Genomic DNA, 22,765 nt, shown 5'->3' on the forward strand with positions numbered 1-22,765 from the left:
AGTACCGTCCTGCATATCACTAGCTCCAGAAAGAGATCGAAATTCAAAATCTGAAGTACCGTTTCTACCTAACGCGTATCACTTTGCCACCACTGTAAAGTCGAAAAATCGCTAAGTCGAACCATCATAAGTCGGGGACCATCTGTACTTGAAACTGTCAAATGAAAACCAAAAAATGTCAGAGGTAACTTTTGAGACCCCAGTGTATGTCTTCAGTTAATGATATTAAAAACTCATACTAAATTGGACTGAATTCACCTGTTTGGATCGTTGACTGCCCCAGGATGAATGGACTTATTAGCAGGACAGAGATCTCCCGGCCTGGGAGAAATGTGGGTTCTGAGTCAGGCAGTGGCCTCTGAGAACAGAAGCCCTGGCTCTTGTACCCCTGGGCCAGCCCCTCGTGCGGCGGTTCCTTGAGAGCCGGCCCCACAGGACAGCTGCCGAGCAGGCACCAGGGTAGATGAGGCTTCCAGCTGCTCGGGCCACATCCTATTACCCGTTGTTGTAAAAACCACCCCAATTTTCTAGTCTTGCTGGAATCGTGTTCGTGACTGAAGTGTCAAGGAGGCCACTGGCCCGGGTTTGACATCTTTGTTATACATGTTAACCGTGTAGCACGTGGTAGAGCCAGAGAGCGTGATGGTGCGTGTGTGTGGATCCAGACCACCTGGGTTCAAATCCCAGCTCCCAGTTCACCAGCTGTGTGACCTGAGGCAAGTTCCTTAGCTTCCTTGTGTCTCTGTTTTCATCTGTAAGAGAAGGAGAATAGCAGTACCTATCTAATAGATTGATGTAAGAAACGGTCAAGTTCATATGGGAAATGCCCTCAGAGCATTGTCTGTCTGTCACATAGCAAGCGCTTGATAAATGCTATTCATTATTACTATTTGCTGTTTCTGAGCACTATGTGGTTCAGGTTTTTTCTTCTTTTCTTTAAACTTAAAAAAAGCTGAATTGTGATAAAATACACATAACATTTATCATCTTAACCATTTGTAGGTGTACGATTCTGTAGTGTTAGGTATGTTCACATTGTTGTGCAATGTTTTTTTTTTTCTTACCTCCAATTCCAATTTTCTGTTTTTTAATTATTTTTTTATTGAAGTATAGTTGATATACAATATTGTGTTAGCTTCAGGTGTACAGCAAAGTGATTCAGTTATATATCAATACACACATATATATATTCTTTTTCAGATTCTTTTCCCATATAGGTTATTACAAAATATTGAATATCGTTCCCTGTGCTATTCCAATTCCAATTTTCTTAAGCAGTCCTGTTACTGCAATGGCATGTGCTTTGTGCAAACACCAGGTTTCTGCATCCGGACATAGGAAAGGCCTGTTGTCCACCCATGCCATTATCCTAGGACTTCTTCATGGGTTAACGGGGCACCATCTGTTGCATGATTTCTATGGGAAAATACATTTAAAGGGCAAACCTGAATTCAGGATACAGCCTGTTTGAAAAATAAGCAGTGCCTACACTTTGTGTTACCTGCAGTACCTGTCACATGATAGGTCCTCCACAGCCCTTTGGAACCTTTCTATTAATCTGGCCGTCTCCTCTCACTCTTAAGAACTCTAAGATTAACCTTTCTTGTGCCCCTTTCATCCCTGTGACTCTTGAATCTGGCAGGAGGTAACGAGGTCCCACCAGAACTTCCTGTTGTCCCCAGTGTCAGAGCCCCCGAGCACCAGCTGACACTTTCCCCCGCACTCGGCCTCGTTCCCCTCTTCTTTACCCTCCTCTCCTCTCCAGGGCCTCCTCTTCCTGCTTTGCCTCCTATATGTCGTGGTCTAGGGCAGCATGACCTTTCACCCTCTGACCTGGTCCCCGGTGGAGCATTTGGTTGTGATGGGAGCGCACGGAGGCCCAGGGTGGTGCATGGAGCCACTTTTCATCCGGGTCATCAGCCTCCTTCTGGGGGGACCCGTGCACCTTCCTGGCCTCCTCTGGCTTCCTCCAGGGGTGTGGAGGCTGCCCTTAGACCAGGGGCTAGCTTGCTCCATTGAGCTAAAAGTTTTAGGGGCAAGAGGTCCCTAGTAGACATGAATAATTCTCCCAAGGTAACCAGGAAGTCTTCAAGAGATTTCCTCTTAGCCCTCAGGAAATGCCACCTGATTCCTTTGAAATAAGAGGGCTGGGGGTGGTGGGTTCAACTCCAGAGAAGGAAGCCCTCCACTCTCCCCTCTCCTACCTTCCTCTGCCTGACCTTTGTGCCGCCCTGGCCCCCTCCCTATAAATGATTCACAGCGTTTACCTCCAAAGGGCAAATTGGCTCTTCTGCAACCTCTTCCCTTGATTTCTCCGTTCACTTCTTTTGTGGGCCTTTCCTGAGACTGAGGGAGACCCCTCTACACCACCTGGGAAGAGCAGAGCCAGCGTCCGGCCGGGAGCACAAAGCCTCGTCCACGGCTGGTGTAGACGCCCATACCATCTGCGCTAAACCACCGGCAGAGGTGGCCTCTTGAAGGCTCCCGCCCACAGTGATGAAGATTAAGCCTCAGAGTCCTGAAAGTCACCTGTTGTGTTTCTTTCAGCCCCTCTCACCCAAATGCTTATAAAATTCTAGATGCTTCCTTAGGATTTATTGTGTATGACCTCAGACGTCTGTGAGTCCTACACTCCAAGCTAGGGCAGTTTTCTTCTCAGGCCCTGCAAGGGAATTCAGTGACAACTGAATGTGACAAGGGAGTTGAGTGAGATGGAAACACTGAAATGGGCAGGCAAAGGGTCAGTGGAAAGTCTTGACTGAAAGTCTTGGCTGAACCTCTTGGAAAGGCGGTAGTAGGGATAGTTTTCTAGGGCTGCCGCACACTGGGTGGCGTAAACAACAGAAATGTATTGTCTCACAGTTCTGGAGGCTGGAAGTCCAAGATCAAGGTCTGGGCAGGATGGGTTCCTTCTGAGGCTGTGAGGGAAAATCTGTGCTAGGTTTCTCTCCCAGCTTCTGGTGGTTTGCTGGCAATCTTTGGAGATCCTCGGCTTGTAGATCTTGCGTGGCCTACCCCTGCGTGCCTTGACTCTTAATTCAGCACCTATAGCCTTTTGTCGTTTTTTGATATGTCTGCCTTCTCCATTAGACTATGGTACCCTTGAGAGCAAGGACCGCGTTTCCTTACTCTGCATATCCTGCATCTGAGACACTACTTCACACGTGGTTGGCATCGCTGAAAGTTCTTTGCTTCAATTCATATTGTAATGACTGTGTGACAAAACACTCCTCTCCAGTTGTGCAGCGTGTGCATGTCTGTGTGTCCAAATTCCCCTGTTCACAAGGGCACCAGTCATATTGGAATAGAGGCCCATGCTACTCCAGTATGACCTTACCTTACCTAATTACATCTGCAATGACCCTTTTCCCGAATAAGATCATATTCTGAGGTACTGGGGGTTGGGACTTCAACATATGAATTTTGGGGTGGGGGGGCACACAAGTCAACTCGTAACAGGGAGTGAGAGAACCTGAGTATGTATATGAAATCTATTTTGAATTCCATCTCAAGATCTAGAGCCTTTAATTTTTGTATAGATCTTTATATCATTCCTGGTTCCTACTAATCTTTTACAAAATTGTGCTGGGAAATGGTGTTTTCATGGGGAAAAATGTGGATCACAGTGTACTGAGGATGATGAGTGAGAGTTATCTGCTGGGCCTGTTGAATTGCATCTCCGTCTCTTATTGTCATCCATGGCCTTAGGGGAAGCATGATGGGGAAGTGTGATCCTGGTGTGTGAGACGTAAACTTGATCTTAGCCTTTGCTCTACCCTGGAAATTTCCTAGTCAAAAACCAAGACTTTAACCAAAGGCACAGTTTTGCTTTGTTTTTTAGGTCTACTAGTTATTCATTATATAATATGATTAAATTGGGTTGAATTCTAATGAATTCTAAATAGAGAAACTTTCCTAATAAGTAAAAGGAAAGAGGATGAGAAAAGAAATCAGACCTTTTTTTGTGATCATCACATTTAAAGTCCTAATTTATTGGGGGCTGTTTGGTAGTGAGAAGAAGGGATGATTTGTGTCTAAAGGAGATCTACAAAGAGAAAGGTTTGGGATCAGAAAGTACTTTCAACCAGAATGAGGTCCCTACCACTCCTGGGTACCTTCCCCGTCCCCCCTCCTTCTAAGCCCACACTGACCAATTACATGTGGCTTTTCCTCTCTCTTCCTTGTGCGTTTCCCTCCCATAGCAAGACCTTCAGACCAAGGGCAATGTGGATAATTTCCCAGTTTTCCAGCTGGGCAGTTCACCAAGAACAAACCCAGACATCAAGGCCAGACCAAAAAAACATCTTCTTGTTTTAGACAGAAGACTCCTACATCTGGGGGATTTAATGCACCCACTGTCCGCTTAGTGCATTTCCTGTGTCCGGAGCTTCTCTGCCTGCCGGCTCTGGTCTCGTAAGTTTCCATACCCTGCTGCCAACTTCTAATAACAGAGGCAGCAGGCAGCAGGGTAGCAGCGTCAGAGCCCACTCCATACGTGGGCACATGCTTCGCAAACTGAAACAAAGCTTGGAAGGGCGCGTTGCAGACCTTTCAGCCTTGACAGTGGTGTGCCCAGACCACCAGGAGCCTGGAATTAAATACCCTCAGTTCCAGTTCTCCACCATTAACGTTATCAACTTCATCAAGTACTTCCTCCTTCAGTGGTGTCTGCAGAGAAATAAATAAATCAAGCCCATCCGAGTCCTGTTCCTGCCCAGATCCGGAGTCAAAAGTAAAATCTGAGTTGGATTATCCAGAGCACTGTCTCCCTCCTTCATTGTTCCCCAAATCTGGGCAGGAACAGAGAGTGAAATCTCTCCAGGACATTACATCAGTTCCTCTTTTACCCTTGGCACAGAAGTTCTTCCTCTCATAGTTCTCCCAGACTTCCTAAGGCTTGCCCTGAGTGCACACCCATCCACTGAGCCTTGACGCCCAGGACATCAAAGAAAACCTGCAGGTAACCAGGCTACTGGCCAACGCCTGTGTCTGTTTTAAAGTTTGTAAGACGGGAAATGGATTCAGGAAATAGGATTTCTCAGTACATGGTCTTCATCATCCTGAAGTATTTTTAATCCTTAATAAGCTTTTAAGGAAAGGGAGGCATTCTGTAAATGGCATTTAGAAGAAAATAAGTGAAACTTCAGAATGCAACTGTCTTAAATATCGCTTACAGTGATCATGTTCTGTGACATAAAAAGTGAACCATGGACAAAAGATAAATTCATTTTTGTGGATGACAGAATTGAGATCTGTATTAGCTATGAAAAGAAAACTTGCCTCATCCCCAGAAGATTGTAGATCATTTCTATCATACTAATAATTTCGGCCATTAAAGTTAACCCCATGGGCCTAATCAGTATCCTGTAAGCATTATTTGCATTGAGGTTAAAGTGAGAACGTTGACTTGTCATCCCAACCTGTATCTTTGCAAGGTTGATTAAGCACTTTAATTCCGATTATAAAATCATAATCACAGAGCCATCACATCACCTGAAAACTAATAGTTCCTCAATATTATCAGATATTTTATTAGTGTTTACATTTTTCCAGCTATCTCATAAATTTTTTTTAAATTTGTATTTATTTATTTATTTATTTATTTATTTATTTATTTATGGCTGTGTTGGGTCTTTGTTGCTGCACGTGGACTTTCTCTAGTTGTGGCAAGCGGGGGCTACTCTTTGTTGCGGTGTGCGGGCTTCTCATTGCGGTGGCTTCTCTTGTTGCGGAGCATGGGCTCTAGGCGTGCGGGCTTCAGTAGTTGTGGCTCACGGGCTCTAGAGTGCAGGCTCAGTAGTTGTGGTGCACAGGCTTAGTTGCTCCGCGGCATGTGGGATCTTCCCGGACCAGGGCTCGAACCCGTGTCCCCTGCATTGGCAGGCAGATTCTTAACCACTGCGCCACCAGGGAAGCCCTCATAAATGTGTTTGCAGTTTGTTCGAATCATAATCCAAGCAAGGGTCTGTCTCTACTTCACAAATGGCTGATGTGTCTCTTAAGTCTCTTTCAATGTACAGGTCTTCATTCATATCTTTTTTGTGTACATGCTTGCACACTCCCTAGGTGTTTAAAAAAGAAGTTAGCCATAATTAGTATAACTTTCCCCCTGTATGTGGTGTAACTTTTCTTTCCCTTTTGGTTGCTTTCAAAATTTTCTGTTTATTCTTGGTTTTCAGCAGTTCGACTCTGTGCCTGAATGTAGCTTTCATTGTATTTATCCTGCTTGGAATTTGCCGAGCTTCTTGGATCTTTAAGTTTGTATATTGTTGTTGCTGTTGTTGTTAACAAATTTGAGGACAATTTGGCCGTTATTTCTTCGATTTTTTTGTTTGTTTGTTTTGGCCCCATTCTTTCTGTTTTCTCCTCTTTTACAGTGTTATAGTGACTGTGCAGGAAAATCATCTTATTTTCTTAGATGACCAAACAAGTACTTAGGATAGGGTATCACAATCTCTAATTTGCTTTAAAATAATTCAGTTTTTAAAAATGTGTGTTGAGAGTGGGGGGGGTGGATACCAGCCCTCCTCCATAAAAAAAAAAAAAAGAAAAGTTGTCACCTTCTCAAACTCCAATTACATTTCTTTTAGACCATTTAATATTGTTCCACAGGTCACTGAAGATCTATTTCATGGTTTTTAATTTTTATTGATCTGTTTTCAAACTTACTAACCCTTTCTTCTATTATCTCCCATCTGCTATTAAGTCTCTCCAGTCCAATATTTCAAGTACTGTATTTTTCAGTTCAAAACCCTTTTTGATCATTTCCATTTCTTTTCTGATAGTCTCCATCTGTTATCACTCATTATGACCATCATTTTCTTTAAGTGCTTGAACTGATTTATAATAGCTACTTTAAAGTTCTTTTTTGCTCATTCCAACATCTAGATTATCTCAAGAGTCTACTTCTATTGACTGCCATCCCTCTTGAATATGGGTCACACTTTTCTGTTCCTTCACATGTCTAGAAAATCTTTATCGGACACTGAATATTACATATAACATATTGTAGAGACTCTGGATTATGTTATAGTCCTCTGAAGAGTGTTGATTTTTCTGCTAGCAAGCAGTTAAATAACTAGCCAGTCACTCTGAATTTGTGGAGGCTTGGTCTTATATTTGGTTAGGGAAGATTTATTTCAGTTTTGCCTTTAGCCCTCAGGCAAATCCCTTTGTCCTAGAGCATAGTCCTTACTCCTAAGGTGTGGCCATTCTGGGGTAATAAGCAGCCTGAGGTGTTTTCAGAGCCTTCCTTGACAGAGCCCCAACTCTGAACTCTTGTCTCCAATACCATGGCCAGCAGCTGAGATTTCTGCTCGTATCTTCTAACTGTACAGCTGTTACCTTTCACTGAGCTCCTTGGAGCTCCCCCTGCACATTGCGGTTCAGGGGCACATGTTAAGGATTTGAGGGAATTTTATGTGCCAGTTAGTGGCTACTCCCTCTGAGGGTCCCTCCTTTATGGAATTTGTTTTCTCAATTTTTTTGCCCTTCTGGCAGCTTCGTACTCTACTCCCTGGCATCTCAAGCAACTTTCTGTTCTTTTTCTAGCTGCCTCACACTCCATGGACTGGGAAGGACCCTCAGAGTGACAGCTGTATAAATTTGGATCTTACTCTGGGCAGTTCCTTTCTTGCAAGAGTAAAATCCCCTTCAGTTTCCTGTACCCTCAATAACTTTTATAAATATATTTTATCCAGATTCTATCATTGCTATATGTAGGAAAGTTAGTCTGATACAAGCCACTCTGCCATTACTGAAACTGGAATCCCCTTCTCCTTTGAGAAAAATGGTAGCATACCGTAAATACTTCACCTTGCTTTGCTCATCTAGCCATAGAGCCTAGAGACCAGTCCTTAGCAAAATATTTAGTTATTCCTCATTCCATTTTATAGCTGCGTAGTCCTCCATCATTTAGAGATATACCATCATTTGTTAAACCAGTCTCCTATTGATAGGTGTTCCAATGTTTAAGCACTTTTACATTCGTGGCAGCATGTTATATAGTGGTTACAAAATAAGCCCTTTGCCTTCAGGCAGATGATCTTTTAATTATCATGAACAGTATTTCTTTTGTTCACTGTCTCATATGATTTGTCAGATCTAGTGGAGTCCCCATTTTCCTGTTAACCCTGTATAAAACTTTAAGAAACCACCACCTTTGTCTCTGTGTACTAGCCCTATCAGATTCCCAGATCCCCTTTATATGTTCTTCATATAGATATTGTCGTAATGGATAAAGGAGATATCTTTGACTTGCTTTGCTTAGAACCATGGACAAGTCTTTGACCAGAACAGGGACCTGCAAGTATGCACATCCTTTTGGTGAGACAGCTCTGGGAACAGATGTGGCCAGAGAAACCTCATTAAGATGCAAACTCCATTTTTGTAGGCACATTTTTGTTCTTCCAACCCTTAGCAGGACTCCTAAGGCCACGTACGTGCTGGTCCCTCCCTCAACCCAGCCCATGGAGCTACTTCTGCTGCTGAGCTGTGTACACTTTTTTTTTATATATATAAATTTATTTATTTTATTTATTTTTGGCTTGCACAGGCTTTCTCTAGTTGCAGAGAGCAGGGGCTACTCTTCATTGCGGTGCGCGTGCTTCTCATTGCTGTGGCTTCTCTTGTTGCGGAGCACGGGCTCTAGGTGTGCAGGCTTCAGTAGTTGTGGCACACGGGCTCAGTAGTTGTGGCTTGCGGGCTGTAGAGCGCAGGCTCAGTAGTTGTGGCGCACAGGCTTAGTTGTTCCGCAGCATGTGGGATCTTCCCCGATCAGGGATTGAACCCATGTCCCCTGCATTGGCAGGCGGATTCTTAACCACTGTGCCACCAGGGAAGTCCCTGAGCTGTGTACACTTCTGATGTCGTCCTTCCTCAGATGTCTCCAGCTTGAAAGTTCAGGTGGTATGGGGTGGAGGTATTGTCAGGGGTCCATCCCTCCTTCTTCTTACTTAACTCTGTCTGACTGTGCACTCAGAAACAAAATGATCCTCAATGTTCTCTCAAGTACAAGATTGTGATTATGTAAATTAGGCCCACTGTGCATGCTTAGAGCAGGTTTTGATGTGACTTTCCCCCCTCGTTTCTACATAGAGAAGTAGATATTCTAATGGGTACATAAGGTTCTAGAATCTTACTGGAATCTAACTGGCTGGGTGGCCTTGGGTAAGTTGCTTAACTTCTTTATGCCTCCATGTTCTCTCCTGTTAAATAGGAGTAATAGTAGTTAGTATCTTCTGCTTAGGCGTGTTATAAATTTTAAACAATATAATCCAGTACGTAGGATATATAGTAATTGCTTTATTATTATCATCATCATTATCATTAGTACCAACAACTCCTGGAGGTAGAGAATATGAAAGTTGGGTTATGAAAAGTCAGTGAAAGCATTTAGAGAAAAACCCTTAAGGACCCCAAAAGCCATGTCGAAGAGTCAAGTAACAAAAAGATAAAGAATGAACGTGTGGCTTCCTTGTGTTTATAAGCCACTAGTAGGTGATTAATGGAATGTTTGTAGACATTTTTTGCTTGTCCATTGGCAGAAAAATAATTTCGAGTACGTGCACTTTAGTTTTTTTAAAGCGGAGAAAAAGACCCTGCATCCCGGGAAGAAGGGCGCTCCGGCACGCTCATGTGCTCCACGGTTGCCACCTTTAGGACCGCAGCGAGGTCCCTCCCCTGACCATGCATCAGGGTCTCTGATTGTCCTTCCCTCTGCTCCACAGATAACTGTGTCCAGAGGACCCCGAGGCCGTCGGTGGAGAATGTACACCACAACCCTCCCACCATTGAACTGTTGCACCGTTCCAGGTCACCCATCACGACAAACCACCGGCCTTCTCCCGACCCCGAGCAGCGGCCCCTCCGGTCCCCCCTGGACAACATGATCCGCCGCCTCTCCCCGGCCGAGAGGGCCCAGGGACCGAGGCTCCACCAGGAGAACAACCACCAGGAGTCCTACCCCCTGTCAGTGTCTCCCATGGAGAATAATCACTGCCCGCCATCCTCCGAGCCCCACCAGAAGCCCGCCAGCCCCCGGCAGGAGAGCACGCGGGTGATCCAGCTGATGCCCAGTCCCATCATGCACCCTCTGATTCTGAACCCCCGGCACTCCGTGGATTTCAAGCAGTCCCGGCTCTCCGAGGACGGGCTGCACCGGGAAGGGAAACCCATCAACCTCTCCCATCGGGAAGACCTGGCGTACATGAACCACATCATGGTCTCCGTCTCCCCGCCCGAGGAGCACGCCATGCCCATCGGGAGGATAGCAGGTACGTGGGCGCCGCCCTGGCGGCACTCCAGCCTCGGGCTTGCTCGGAACCTCACACTGTCCCGATTAGGCGCCCTCCGAGGCTCTGGGAGGCCGAGTGGAGGCTTCTGCCTGCGGGAGGCGAAATCCTTAAGGGGCTAGTTAATGAGCCACGGGGCTGGAGGAGTTAGGAGCCCCGGAAGGGTTAAGGAACAAATGTCCTCCGTCCAGCTTACAAGGAGAGTCACATCAGAATCGCGGCTGACCGAAAAAACATTTGAAATCAGAGGTTTATGAGCACGTTAATGGCCCTGTCCCGACGTTTCCAGCGGCTAATTAACAAGCAGGCACAGCACAAAGAACCTTTGTCTCAGATTCAGGCTTGTAATTTCCATCCTCTGGGCAGCAACTCCACGTAGCCTTCACCTTGGGAGGGGGTAGGAGAGAAAAGCAGGATTAGGGTGTTGGAGTCTGGTGCTGCTGTGTCATTTGGACAGAGGAAACCACTCCCGAATTCTTTCCCTTCTATGCTGACAAGCCCAAATGTACTCCCCTAAGACGAGAAACCAGTGGAAACCAGTGAAAAAAATCACCACATTGTATATTTGCTAGCTCGCCCATAATTTACGTGAAGTCATTCTCCAGGAGCTTATAATCCTCTAACCTCTTGGCAAAGTTAACTCTTTTCCTAGAGCTTCTCTCCGTTCACGAGACACTTGTGGAGCACGGGCTGTGCACAGATAAATGCACTGGGAAGTAGGGGACACGGAGCTGATATAACACTTATTATTTCCTCAAGGGATTTAAATTTTACTAGGAGAGACAGATGTGAAAACCACTAAGCTCCAAGGCAGAAGGAAATAAGCCCTCTGCCCCGTCCAGTCAGTGCACAAGCATTTATTGAGTACTTACTGTATGCGAGGATAATTCAGTGCCGTGGAAGCAGCGCAGAGAGAAGGGGTATTTTGCCTGGAGGAACTGAGGAAGGGCGGTAGCTCGATGCTGAAGGTGATTATGGGTCCAGTAATGGGAGGGAGACACGGAGACAGGAGAGAGGTCAGAACCGTTCAGGGAAAGGTGAGACGTGCCCCTTCCTCCTTGGGCTGATGCCGCAGGAGTGAGGTCCAGCTGAAGCTCGGGATGGAGCAGTGCTCGTGACACCATGACGACACGGGTCCTAAGGCTGCTTTACTTCTGCCTTGACTCGTCCCTTTTTTATTTAAGTCACTTGTTTCTAAATTCTTCTCTGGTCCCAAGGGCACCTCCAATGTCACCTCAATTTTATCGGTATAAATAATTTACATAAGGAATGTTGAATCAAGACAATCAGATGGCCAAGTACTATGACGTGTTTCAAAAACGCTATGAAAGATGAAATGATGTGTGCTTGGAATGTGATCCAAAAGCATCCCACAGGGTTGGGAGCGAGGAACGGGTGAGGTGTACATAAAATAGGGTTAGTCACAAGCTGATGGCTGTATGGCTGGGTGTTGGGTGCACCGGGGTTTACATTGTTGTTCCGTCTACTTTTACAGAAAGATTTTTTAATAATGGAAAAAAGAGAAACTATGAAAAGAAAGGACGGGGATAAGGTAGCAAAGAGCTTATTTGTCAAAGCATGTGAATTTCCCCAGATAATTGGAGAAAGAGGAAGGGGTCAGTATATTCCTGTGAATGATATAAATGACCTGTCTTGGCCTTTCTAGGCTTTCCTTCTTGTCTGTATACGCCCTGCTTGTCTTGTTTCTCGCATGGTCTGTGCAACAGTTCTGGACATTTTGTGGGTACTTTCTACTTGTTTATAATCCTCAGGATAGCTCTTCGAGGTAGCCTATCATTGCTCTATTCATTTTATATGGAAGGGTCGTTTACAGGGGAAACCACAGAGGAAACTGAACGGCAGAGCAGCAGAGGTCACACAGGGGCTGACAGATGAGGCTGCAGGACAGCCCTTGCCGCGCCGTTGGCTACTGTCTCCTGGGCTGCCCTTGCTACCCCTGCGTTCCTAATCATGACCTGTCTCGTCCACCTCCTCTGTGACGCTGTCTTTGCCACAGACTTCTTAGGAATCCAAGATAAGCCCCATGTATCAAGTTAAATTGTTTAGGCTTAGAGCTGTTTTTCCCTTGTTTAGGAGGTCTGGAAATTTTTTAATATGGCTCTCTTAAAAATTGTGCTCCTCTATTGGTATATTCAAAAGTTCCATAATCTCCATATGTCTGTATTCACTAGTTTAACCAGATCCAGGATTAGCTAATGTAACCAGAAGGCACTGTTTTTCTCAAGGGTGAAACGAGAGGGAAGTCTGTGATCTAACATGTGGTCTTGATCCTGTGACCCTCTGAGCAGTGCTCACGACAGTTCCAGGCTTCTTTGTTTCTCATCTGGGGCGTCCCTGTCTCTCCACTCCAGCCCTTTGGAGTCTTTTTGGACTACTCAGATCCTCGTGGAATTGATTCTTCATTTACTGGAAGTCGAATTCATTGGGTGACTCATATGTACAATGTAAAGTTCTGTCATTACTGAACAGCCATAAAAGTCCTTCAGATCTCTATAAAGCAGCTTTTAGATGGGAAAACGTAGCTTTTCAAATGAGCCCAGAGGGCACTGAAGGTGCTGCTGTGTGTCACACTGACAAACACCATCGTTGGAGGATGTGGATAAGAACACTACTTATGCGTGTGGATAAGAACACTACTTATGCGTGTGGATCAAAAAGTAAATCACGTATCATTTGCTCCGGTACTCCTGGGTGTGTGCCTTTGGACACCTTCTGTGTTTGCAGCACTGGTCTGCATTCATGGGGGTGGAGTGTTCCAGGAGATGTAAGACACAGTCTTTGTCGTGAAAGAGCTGACGACAGTGGGCTGGAAGTGCAGCTTGTGGTGTCTTCCAGGGGCTCCGGTTAAGTGCTGTAGGAGGCTGCAGTAGAGGTGTCAGGAAGGCTTCCTGGAGGGGCTGGCTTTTAGCTGGGCTTAGATGAATGCTTAGAATATGCACAAGTGGAGGTTAAAGAAAAAGAGGTCATTCCAGATGGAGAAAACCCCAAAACAACGTGAGGCCTAGTATATTTGTTCTATTTCAGATAGAAAGGTAAACTCAAGAATCCAGGTTCATTAAAAAAAATCCACCATATTTTAGCAATTCTTTCTTTTTTTCACACTTTAATACCTATGAAATTGGGAGGCATCCTACAATTAAGAGATCCCATGCAAAGTTACGATAGTTCACTTAGGTATTTACCTGGTGGAAAAACTAAACTATTCAATAAAAGAAATCCAGGAGGTAGTTGACAGTTTAAATACAAACCACAAACTAGATCAATTGAAATGGAAACATATAGCTTATTTTGAAAGGTGTTGCTTGTGTTTCAAAGAATAAGAAGGACCGTTAACTGAGTTTAACAAGTTGGAATGGCTGGCATTTGTGGGAGAGAGTTTTAACATACGACAGAGTGAGAGAAGATTCCTGGGTTCTGTTTTTTTATTGAACAGCCAGTGGTTATGTGCAACACTGAGCAAGTTGCTTCTTTCTGTGCTGTTTTCTATTTATTGTCCTCCGGAAAGAATTGCTTTTGGTGGCAGGGGGGATGGGGGAGCATCTGTCACCTCCTAACATTTTCTCAGCCCACAAACGTTTTTTACTGGCCTGTGTCTCGCCAACCTGTTTCATAGCCAACGAGTGGTACTGGCAGTGAGCGCCGTAGATTGAAGAAGCGTAGCCCAGGGTGATGCTGTGTTTTCAGTATATATTGAAAATCATTCTTAGAACTTGGTGATTTCAAAGCTAGAAGGGTCTTTTACAGACGAAGACACGTCTGGTGTTCAGCCTCCAGCTTCAACCACTGTTCTTTCCAGCACACTCGTTTCCTTGGGACCGGGGACTGGAAATGCAGGCCTGTGGGCCAAATCAGCCACCGCCTGTTTTTGTAAATCAAATTTCACTGGCACACGGCCACACCCACTTACTCAGTATTGTCTGTGGCTGCTTTGGCGGGGTTGAGGAGTTGCAGCAGAGATTGGACTAAAATATTTACTGATTGGCCTTTTACAGAAAAAGTCCGCTGCTCCCTGTTCTACGCAACTGTCTGCTTGTATGTTCAGGATGCTTTGGAATCACAGGTGTAGAAAACGCCATCCCTGCTCTCAAGGAATGACTCGCACCTCAGAGAATGAGGCATGCCTAAGACATGTGGAGGGAACAGTGGCAAGTGATGTAGGGAAGGAGCTAAGTTCTAGATGGCAGGCTGATGGCTGAGTAGCCCAGAGTAGCTACAATAACATCATTAACATAAGTAAAATATAGCTGAGGAAAATAAAGTGTAGCTCTGCATACTTGAACTAGGTAAAGATTATTCATTCAAAAATTAACACGTATCTCTATGTGCCAGGCATTTTTCTAGGTGATAGGGTGCAGCCTCTCTAAATGCCAAATGTTGTGTCTTTGCTGGCATAAGGCAACAATCCCTCTTACTTTATGCCATCAGACAAACTAAGCTCCCTGCTTTGGCTTTAACTATAGACAGCTCAGTTTTAAAAGAAAAAAACTGAAGTCATTTTGGCTTTCTCTTAAACTTCTTCAATTCCATTAAAACCTGAGTTACCAGACTTCCTATCTGCGTGTCCCTTCCTTGGACTTAATCCAAAACTCTGCTAAAGGGAGCAAGGTTCATTGGGAACCTGGTTTACAATCCATTTGCAGCCGTTCATCTGCTCCGCAGAAGTGGGGACTTTAAGAGGGCTGTACAGATTTGGTTGTTCAAAGTCCATGCACCATCCAAAAAGAGAGTATTTCTTTTCTTGTGCTCATCTCACAACTTTTGCCGAAGTCTCTCTCTTGATTTTCTTTGCAAACGTGAACTACTTCACGGTCTGTGAGGCTATCATTGGTGAGTTGCTCTTAAAGCAGATAAAACAGAGAGTCCCACACCCCACCCCCCAGACCCTGTACCCTTCACTTGCAACCCTCTGGTGACACTTGGCCTGGCAATCTTTCAGATCCTTAAAGAGACTTAAAAAAAATATGTGTATTCTCTCTCAGGGTTACATTTTTAATAGAAACAAAAGGATTCTCATCAAGGAGACACTGAGTCTCCTGTATCACTTATCTGTCACCTGGCTAGTGCACTGTACTCTCCTGATTTGGCTTTATTGACTGGATGAGTTCTGTGTGCACAGAAATTCAATCCTGGGAGCCTCTGATCTGACATCAGACGAAGGCACCTAAGCCTGAGACTCCAGGGCCAGCAGCTAGGGGCTCATCCGCAGGGCTCCCAGGCCGGGGGAAGTCACACTGCACCCTGCCCTCTTGTTTCCATCTCTGCGTCTTCCCCAGTGGTATCTGGTGGTGACATTGTTTCCAATGAGGCACGTGGCCTTTTATTTTCTTGTATAAATGAGCCTTGGGAGCAGCCCTGAAGGGAAGAAGACATCATAAAAGAGAAGCCTAAATGGACTGTGTGAAAGTGATGGAGGGCAGTGTCATCCCCAGGCCTTTGCAGTAAGGTGTGGTGGTGTGCATGCGTGTGTGTGCCTCTGCACACACACACGCGTGTAAATATTGTGTTTGGAAAAAAGGACAGGATCGTGGGATGTCTCCATAAGCCCATGGGGCTCGGGGTTTTAGTTCCAGCTGGCAGAGCTGTGTCCTCCCGTGCTATCTCAGGCAGAGAACCCTCTATGGCTCCCGGCCCAGGGCCTTCATCCACAGCCGGTGGGAGGGTTCCTGGGGTAGCACTGTGGGCCTGTGGGAAAGCATGGGCTCTGGAGTCAACAGGATTAGAATCTAGCCCTTGTCTCCCAAGCAGAGGTATTTAAGGTCCCTGAAGCCTGGTTTCCTTATCCATAATAATGATAATACTAATACTCATTTCTGGGCACTTTTGAGCACTAAAGAGACAACATGCAAACATTAGCACAAGCAGGTTAATGTCTAAGGGTTAGTTCGTGTCCCTCCTCTGCGCCCTTTCTCTGTGCTCTGCTCCAGGGCTGCAGAGAGGAGAGAGCAGCGGTTACGGCCAGCACCACTGCCCACCGGAGCGGGTGCAGGGCCTTAACCCAGAAGGCCTGTGTCTGGGTATTTGTGCTAAGTGATGTTGGCCTGAAAAGTGCACCCCTTCAGGGAACCCTAGTTTCCTTATTTCCCTGGAGATGAACTTCTTCACTCCCTCTCACCTCCTGTGAGGCTTTGCCCGCTGCCTGTATTTGGAGGAGATGGAGGAGACCCTTGGAGAGGGCAGAGTCCTTCACCCCGACGGGAATATCCCAAGGTGCCAGACTTCTCACACTCTGGCTGAGTCACTGCACTTTATTTTTCACTGTGAGCCACTGAGAAATCGAGAAGAGAAGGAAAGTTTCAGGACAGCTTTTTTAAAAGATAAAACAGTCCCAGCACGGTAACTGGGTAGAAAATAATAATAGAAGGGGATTGAGGAGACTGGAAATTCCAGTTTGTTTAAGGGCGTGCATTTCTGTAACAGCGTCCCTATGTCCCAGCAGTCCCTGGCTGCAAATTCCCAGGCTGCCTCCACGCCTGAGGGAGGAGGGGTACGTCTTACTGGGTTTTAGCTGGGGGCTTGATCTCTGCGTTTCCCAGCCTCACTCCACACCTCCTGCAACCAAAGGTGAGAAGGTTCAGCGGTGTTTGCTTGCAGCTGCGGTCCCTCTGCCCCGATGAAGCCAGGAGGCGTAGACCTGTATGCTCTGCCTCAGCTTCTCCCTCTCCCAGCTTGCTGCTGTGCACATATGGCTTCTGTTTTCCTAAGCCACAGCAAAGCACAAGCAAGCACCCATTGTAAACACACACACCTCTGCGTATCAACACAGGGTTGGCTGCACTGGATTTATCAGCTTTCTGCTTCTAGGTAATGGCTGATCTAGAATTGAGGAGGAAAACAAAAAAAACAAAAAAAAAACTGCAGATAGCCCCCCTGCGTGTTGTAAAACCCGTGCTTCCATAAGCAGGGTTTCTCAAGCTGGGCGCTCTTGATATTTGGGCCAAATAATTCTTCGTTGCCGGGAAGGAGTTCTTTTGTGCATTATAAGATTTTTAGCAGCGTCCCTGGCCTCTACTCACTGGATGCTAATAGCATCCTGCACCCCAGCTGTGACAAGCAAAATTGTCACAAACAAACACTGTAGAATACCACCTAGGAGGCAAGATTGCCCCTAGTTTAGAACCACTGCTATAAAGCAGAGAAGCAACTTTTTATTTTGGGTGTTACTGACCCATTTTGTTGCTGAACCTGAAATAAATTTATTAGTTTTTCGTAATAAATTTAAAGCAATGAAACAGGAATGCTAGGCCTCTCCTTGTTGGTGATTATATCCACGGAACTCCAGTTTACAGACCTTCATTTAAAATTCCATTTGGGCAGTTAAAACAACATAAAATTACTTTCTTAGATGGCTTTCCCGAAATTTGAATTTCGGGAAATTCAAATAACTTGTCAATAACTCGACTCGCCCACTCAGATCTTTTAAACATCAGTTTTGTCCAGCATGGTTTTCTAGGTTTTGTTTTTTTCCTTTAGAAACCATGTTGGTTATGTGTGAATTGCCCATCTTTTTACAGTCTCTGCTCAATAAGCTTGTACAATGAGTGAGTCTCTGGTAAGAGACTGGCGTGGGAGGGAAAATATGTCTCCCTAACCACAGGAAGGGATATATATTTTTTTTTTTAACAATGCCTTTTAACTGTGGATGCCCAGGGTACCTCACCCAGCAGGAAAGAGAGAGAACTCTCTTTCTGCAATTGGAAAATAGCACTTCACTCGAGCTAAACCCTTTCATGAGCTTCCTCTCATGGAAGAGACAATCCAAATCATGAACATTTGTTTAAAATTCCCACATGCCTTGACAGAGAAGGCCCTTTAGTTTAAGAGACATGCATCTAAAAATCAGTGAAGACCTTGTGATATAAGATATTTTTCACACGCATGTTCAAGTGTTTTGTAATGGGATGAACTTTTGGTGCATTTTATTATATAGTATTAAGCATTTTTATCAATGATCAGAAAACATTGTATCTGTGCAGACACGGATGGATTTTGACAAAGCTGAAAATCTGCTGGTGGGTCATGGCAACAGCCTCCAGAGGACCTAGGAACTAAAAAGGATCCGCCTTTTATTTAACTAAAATCTTAAAAAACAAAAATAACTCAGATGGCTTGAACTTCGATTGTAAAAAAAAAAAAAAAAAAAGAAAAAAAAAGTTGCGTGGTCAGGCAGCTTTTTTTTTTTTTTTATCATCTGGCATAATTTTTAACTAAAGAAACAAAAGAATCAATAGTGTTATAAAAAGCCACTTATACTCTGAGCTTGAAACAACTACTTTATGCCACAAAATTCCTGTTGCTACCTCTGTTAGTGACTGAGTAATTCAATACGTCTTGAATGTCAGTATATTTTTATTACTCAGCTAAAGTTGGCTTCGCTGGATTAAATGTCATTTAAAATGATCAATTGGCCCCTTGTTTGGGGTTATTTTCACATTGATGAAAGGGAAAAGTTTGCAAGATACAAGTGTTCCGGCAACTCATAGGTAAAGCCTGTTCTTTGGTAAGCCCTGCCCTTCATTTACCAACCAAACAAACACAGATCACATTCTAGATTTTTTTCAGTAAATGATTTACGACATAAAGGTCTCAGTTCGATGCCTCTGAAGAACCAGCATGGTAGGTACCCAGCGCTGGTTAAGCCCTTACTTTGAGAAACGGTAAAATGGTTTTAAATGGAAACCATTTTTTAAGTGCGAACCAACGGAAAATGGTTCGCACTTCACCATTTTATGAGACACAGAATGTCCAAAGCAGTAAAAGAGAAGCCACAGAAACAATGAAAGTGAAAATCCCTCAGCAGGTGGTGTTAAGACAACATTCACTTTACATTTTAGCTCCAGGAAGTCTCAGAGGTGAGGGACTGCCAATATATTGCTCACCTTCCGGTGGGCAGAAGTTCCTTCTATCAAACTGCGAAAGACAACCAGATCAGTTTTTTAAATTATTAAATTGTGTTCAAATGATTCACTCTAGAGAATCACACTTGCAATCCAGATGCATCCAAAAGGTGTCATGAAGCCTCTGGGTGGTAAAAATGATTGTAACCCTGTCAGGAAACATGGAGAAGCTGTTACACCTTTGTTCCTCCTAGTAGACTGGCATTTTGTGTGATAATATTTGGTTTTGCCAGATGGTTTCTACTTGGAAGAGCTTGTGGGAAATTAAAATGCATCTGCCATTTGATAGTAAGACAAAAACTGGACAATTAAACCGCATCTCAGTTCTCTATTTTTCCACCTGTACTAAAAACGATGTAAGACAAGGAGGTGGCAGAGAGGGAGAAAGACACTGCCTACTTCACTGCTTTGCCTACAGTCGCCCTCTTACAAGTGCCTTAAAAATGAGCTCGATTATTCTCAGTCTGCGTTGGTGTGTGGCACTCACCTCTCAAGGTACTTCCTGATGCTGGGATTGGGCCCCTTGCTGTCTCCCTGCTCCTCAGTGCCCCCTCCTGGCAACCAAGAGGGCAGCGGCAGGCAGGGGTGGTAACAGAATCTCTGGTCAGCTTCTCTTAGCGTAGGGTTGAAACTCCAGGAGTCATCCTTGTAAGAAGGACACCACGGGTCCTTTTCTGAAACAGAAGAAACCACACATCACATTAATTTCTAGACACAGATCAATCGGGGGAAAAAAGGATACAGTAAGGGGTACTGAAGATGTATGGTCATTTTAAGTTTCATGGTAGTTCCTTAAAAGATTAAGCCTCCTGGAAAATGCCACATTTTATGCCAGTTCCTTCTGCTGTTCAGAGAGAAAGCTGGATTGCACGAAGGACACACTCAGAGTTAAAGCTTGCTTGGAAAAGTCCTTGACCAATAGATACCTGTTAACCCGCTTCTCTGAGAATAGAATAGACGTCTCAGCGGGACGTGCGGCACAGCACGGGCTCCAGACTCCGACATGTGTCACTCGCGAGCTGTGCCTTGGAGCCAATGACCAAGCCCGCTAAGCCCCAGCTTCCTTGGCCATAAAATAGGAATAGCAACAGCGCTGGCCTCCATCAGGTGCCCTAAGGGTCAGAGGCAAGCCGGCTGGTAGAACGCACAGCCCGGTGCCTGCAAATAGCACCCAGTAATCGCTGTTGTTATTGTTTTCCTTACTTTCTCTTCACTCACATCATCACGCGTACAGTAATCCCGGAGAGAGTCGACGTTGTCATTCCCCTTTCGTAAAGGAGGAAACGGAACCTCAGGGAGATTTAAGAAACTTGCCCAAGGTGACCTGACTCGATTGCTCTTGTAAATATGTGCCAGAGGAGGGTGTGTTGCTTTCTCTGGGAGGTGAATGTTTGGCTCGCTCTGAAATAGTCCAGGTTGGGATTGGACGTTCCCCACCCAGGCGTGCCAGGCCTCACCCAACATAAGGAAGTAAGGAAATCGGCACCTTGCGGTGCTGGAGCCCCAGAGTTCAAATCCCAGTGACCTCGGGCATGAGAGGATTAGAAAGGATGCAGTGTGTAAAGTGAGGATTAGAAATAATGCTTGCAAGGCGCAGAACACGTACATACACGGTGTTCAACAAAATTAATCGTTTACGACCAGCCATGTTGGCTCGTGCTCATCAAAGCTCCCAGAAGCAACAGTGCACACCCGGGGGTCTCTTATTCTCATCTGGAGGCCAGTCCTGCATCAACTAGACTTCGAGAGTCCGCATCTGCTCCCATCCACCTGTCAAGGCTGTGCTAGGGGCCACGCCACACCCGGTTCTGGCACTAATCCAGAAAGCACTAGAACAGGGCAAAGGTGTGCAGCCTGCATCTTCTCTTTCAATCCGCCAACCCACAGCCTAAAGTCAAGACCTAGCCCAGCGCCTGGCCTGTACAAAGAAAGATCTGTTGCCTGACCAAGTGATCCAACATCAGTTTTGCACATGGAGAAAGGGATTTTCTGCACTGGGTTCCTTTCTACACTGATTGATTCCATTATAATAAAACAATTTTTAAAACCTCCAAAGTAGCTATAACGAGACTATCTGTATTCTTTCTGAAGACCATGCTGGCCATGGTTCCCACAGTCACAGTGGGAAAGAGGAACGTGGGTTTTCTTCTCCCACAGCTTTTCACGCATCGTGCTGCTTTCTCTGCCATTTTTCAGCCGACCTGAATCGTCACGTCTTCATCCGTCGAGTGTCACCCTCCAAAGTAACCTTAGCCCACCATGGACACCACATCGCTCTCTCTGAACCCGAGCGCTCTCTCTGCCCTTTCACCTGCCAGCCTGTCTTCAGCCCCTTTTCAGAACCAATTCATCTGCAGTTAGAGCTTGTTCTGTCCCTCGTGTGGGCTCTGCTCAAGTTCAGGTCACTGGTCATGACCGTGGACCAGTCCCTTCCTCTCTCTGGGTCTCGGTGTCCTCATCTGAGGGGGGAAGTTCTGGGCCCGGACCGTCCTGAAGGCCTCCACGGGTCAAAGGTCGCCATCTCGCAGGTCTCTCCGTGCCTTGCTCTCCTCGCTATAAGACGAGGATGCGTCTTTGTTTTAGTTTTGGCCGCGTGGCTTGCGGGACCTTATTTCCCCAACCAGGGATCAAACCCAGGCCCTCAGCAGTGAAAGTAAGTGCGGCATCCTAACCCCTGGACCACCAGGGAATTCCCAAAACGAGGAAGTTAGACAGTCCATCCAAAGTAGGCAAAAGCGGTGACTCGATTATTTTCTGATTCTTGCTCTTAGTACTTCAACAAGCAACCTTGTCAATGGTGTTTTCTTGCCCTTTTCCTCTGTAGACTGTAGACTGCTTTGGGATTACGTCTATCAGTTGCTTTCTGACAGCCGGTACGAAAACTTCATCCGATGGGAGGACAAAGAATCCAAAATATTCCGGATAGTGGATCCCAATGGACTGGCTCGACTGTGGGGAAACCATAAGGTAAAAGGGCATCAGATATTCGTTCTATAAAGTAGGGCCAAAATCTAGTCTTCATCCCTGGGTTGGAGGATAATTGTCTGTCTTCTGCTTCCTGTCTGCCCGTAATTATTTAGTTTATTCCTCACTGGACAAACAATTAGTTGCAAAGGGGAGGAAATAATTAAAGATGCCCCTTTCCATTTGTTCCTTGTGCCAGGTGCCAGTTAAGTCTCCCGGTCTGATAGGCCTCATTACGAGTAACCGTCACTCCCCCCTGCCTCGGCCTGGTCCTGCCACCCACGCCATCGTTAGGTTCTGGGTACCAGGGATGTGCTGTGGCACTCTGTGACTCACAAGGGGGCTTTGGGAAGTGTCGCCTCTGTTCCGCTGGGTTAGAAACTTCCATGGTCGCAAAAGGCCAGTTCTACATGGAAAATGCTTATCCTCTGACTTTAAAGCATCTCCTTGAAAAGCAAACAGTGCAAGAAGTCTGATTGCCCCTGCAGTTTTCCACCTTGTGAAGAGGGAATAGAATTTAAAAGATAAAGTATTTTATAGTTAGGAAAACCATTAAAGTGCATAGATGTAAAAAGTGGGTAAAACAACCTTGAC

General features: G+C 45.4%; 1 protein-coding gene across 4 annotated transcripts in view; it reads left to right on the forward strand.

Annotated features, from left to right (window-relative positions):
- The window catches only part of ETV6 (ETS variant transcription factor 6), a 239,134-nt gene that overhangs the window by 210,210 nt on the left and 6,159 nt on the right, over positions 1–22,765 (forward strand). For 3 of the 4 annotated variants that reach the window (XM_068560970.1, XM_068560971.1, XM_068560973.1), the window contains exons 5-6: positions 9,729–10,274; positions 22,032–22,174. In XM_068560970.1, the coding sequence (XP_068417071.1) occupies positions 9,729–10,274; positions 22,032–22,174 (689 nt within the window). The remainder of the gene's footprint in view (positions 1–9,728; positions 10,275–22,031; positions 22,175–22,765) is intronic. The other variant, XM_068560974.1, reaches the window with a different exon arrangement.

Source organism: Eschrichtius robustus, chromosome 13 (assembly GCF_028021215.1).
Source record: "Eschrichtius robustus isolate mEscRob2 chromosome 13, mEscRob2.pri, whole genome shotgun sequence".
Taxonomy (NCBI): Eukaryota; Metazoa; Chordata; class Mammalia; order Artiodactyla; family Eschrichtiidae; genus Eschrichtius; species Eschrichtius robustus.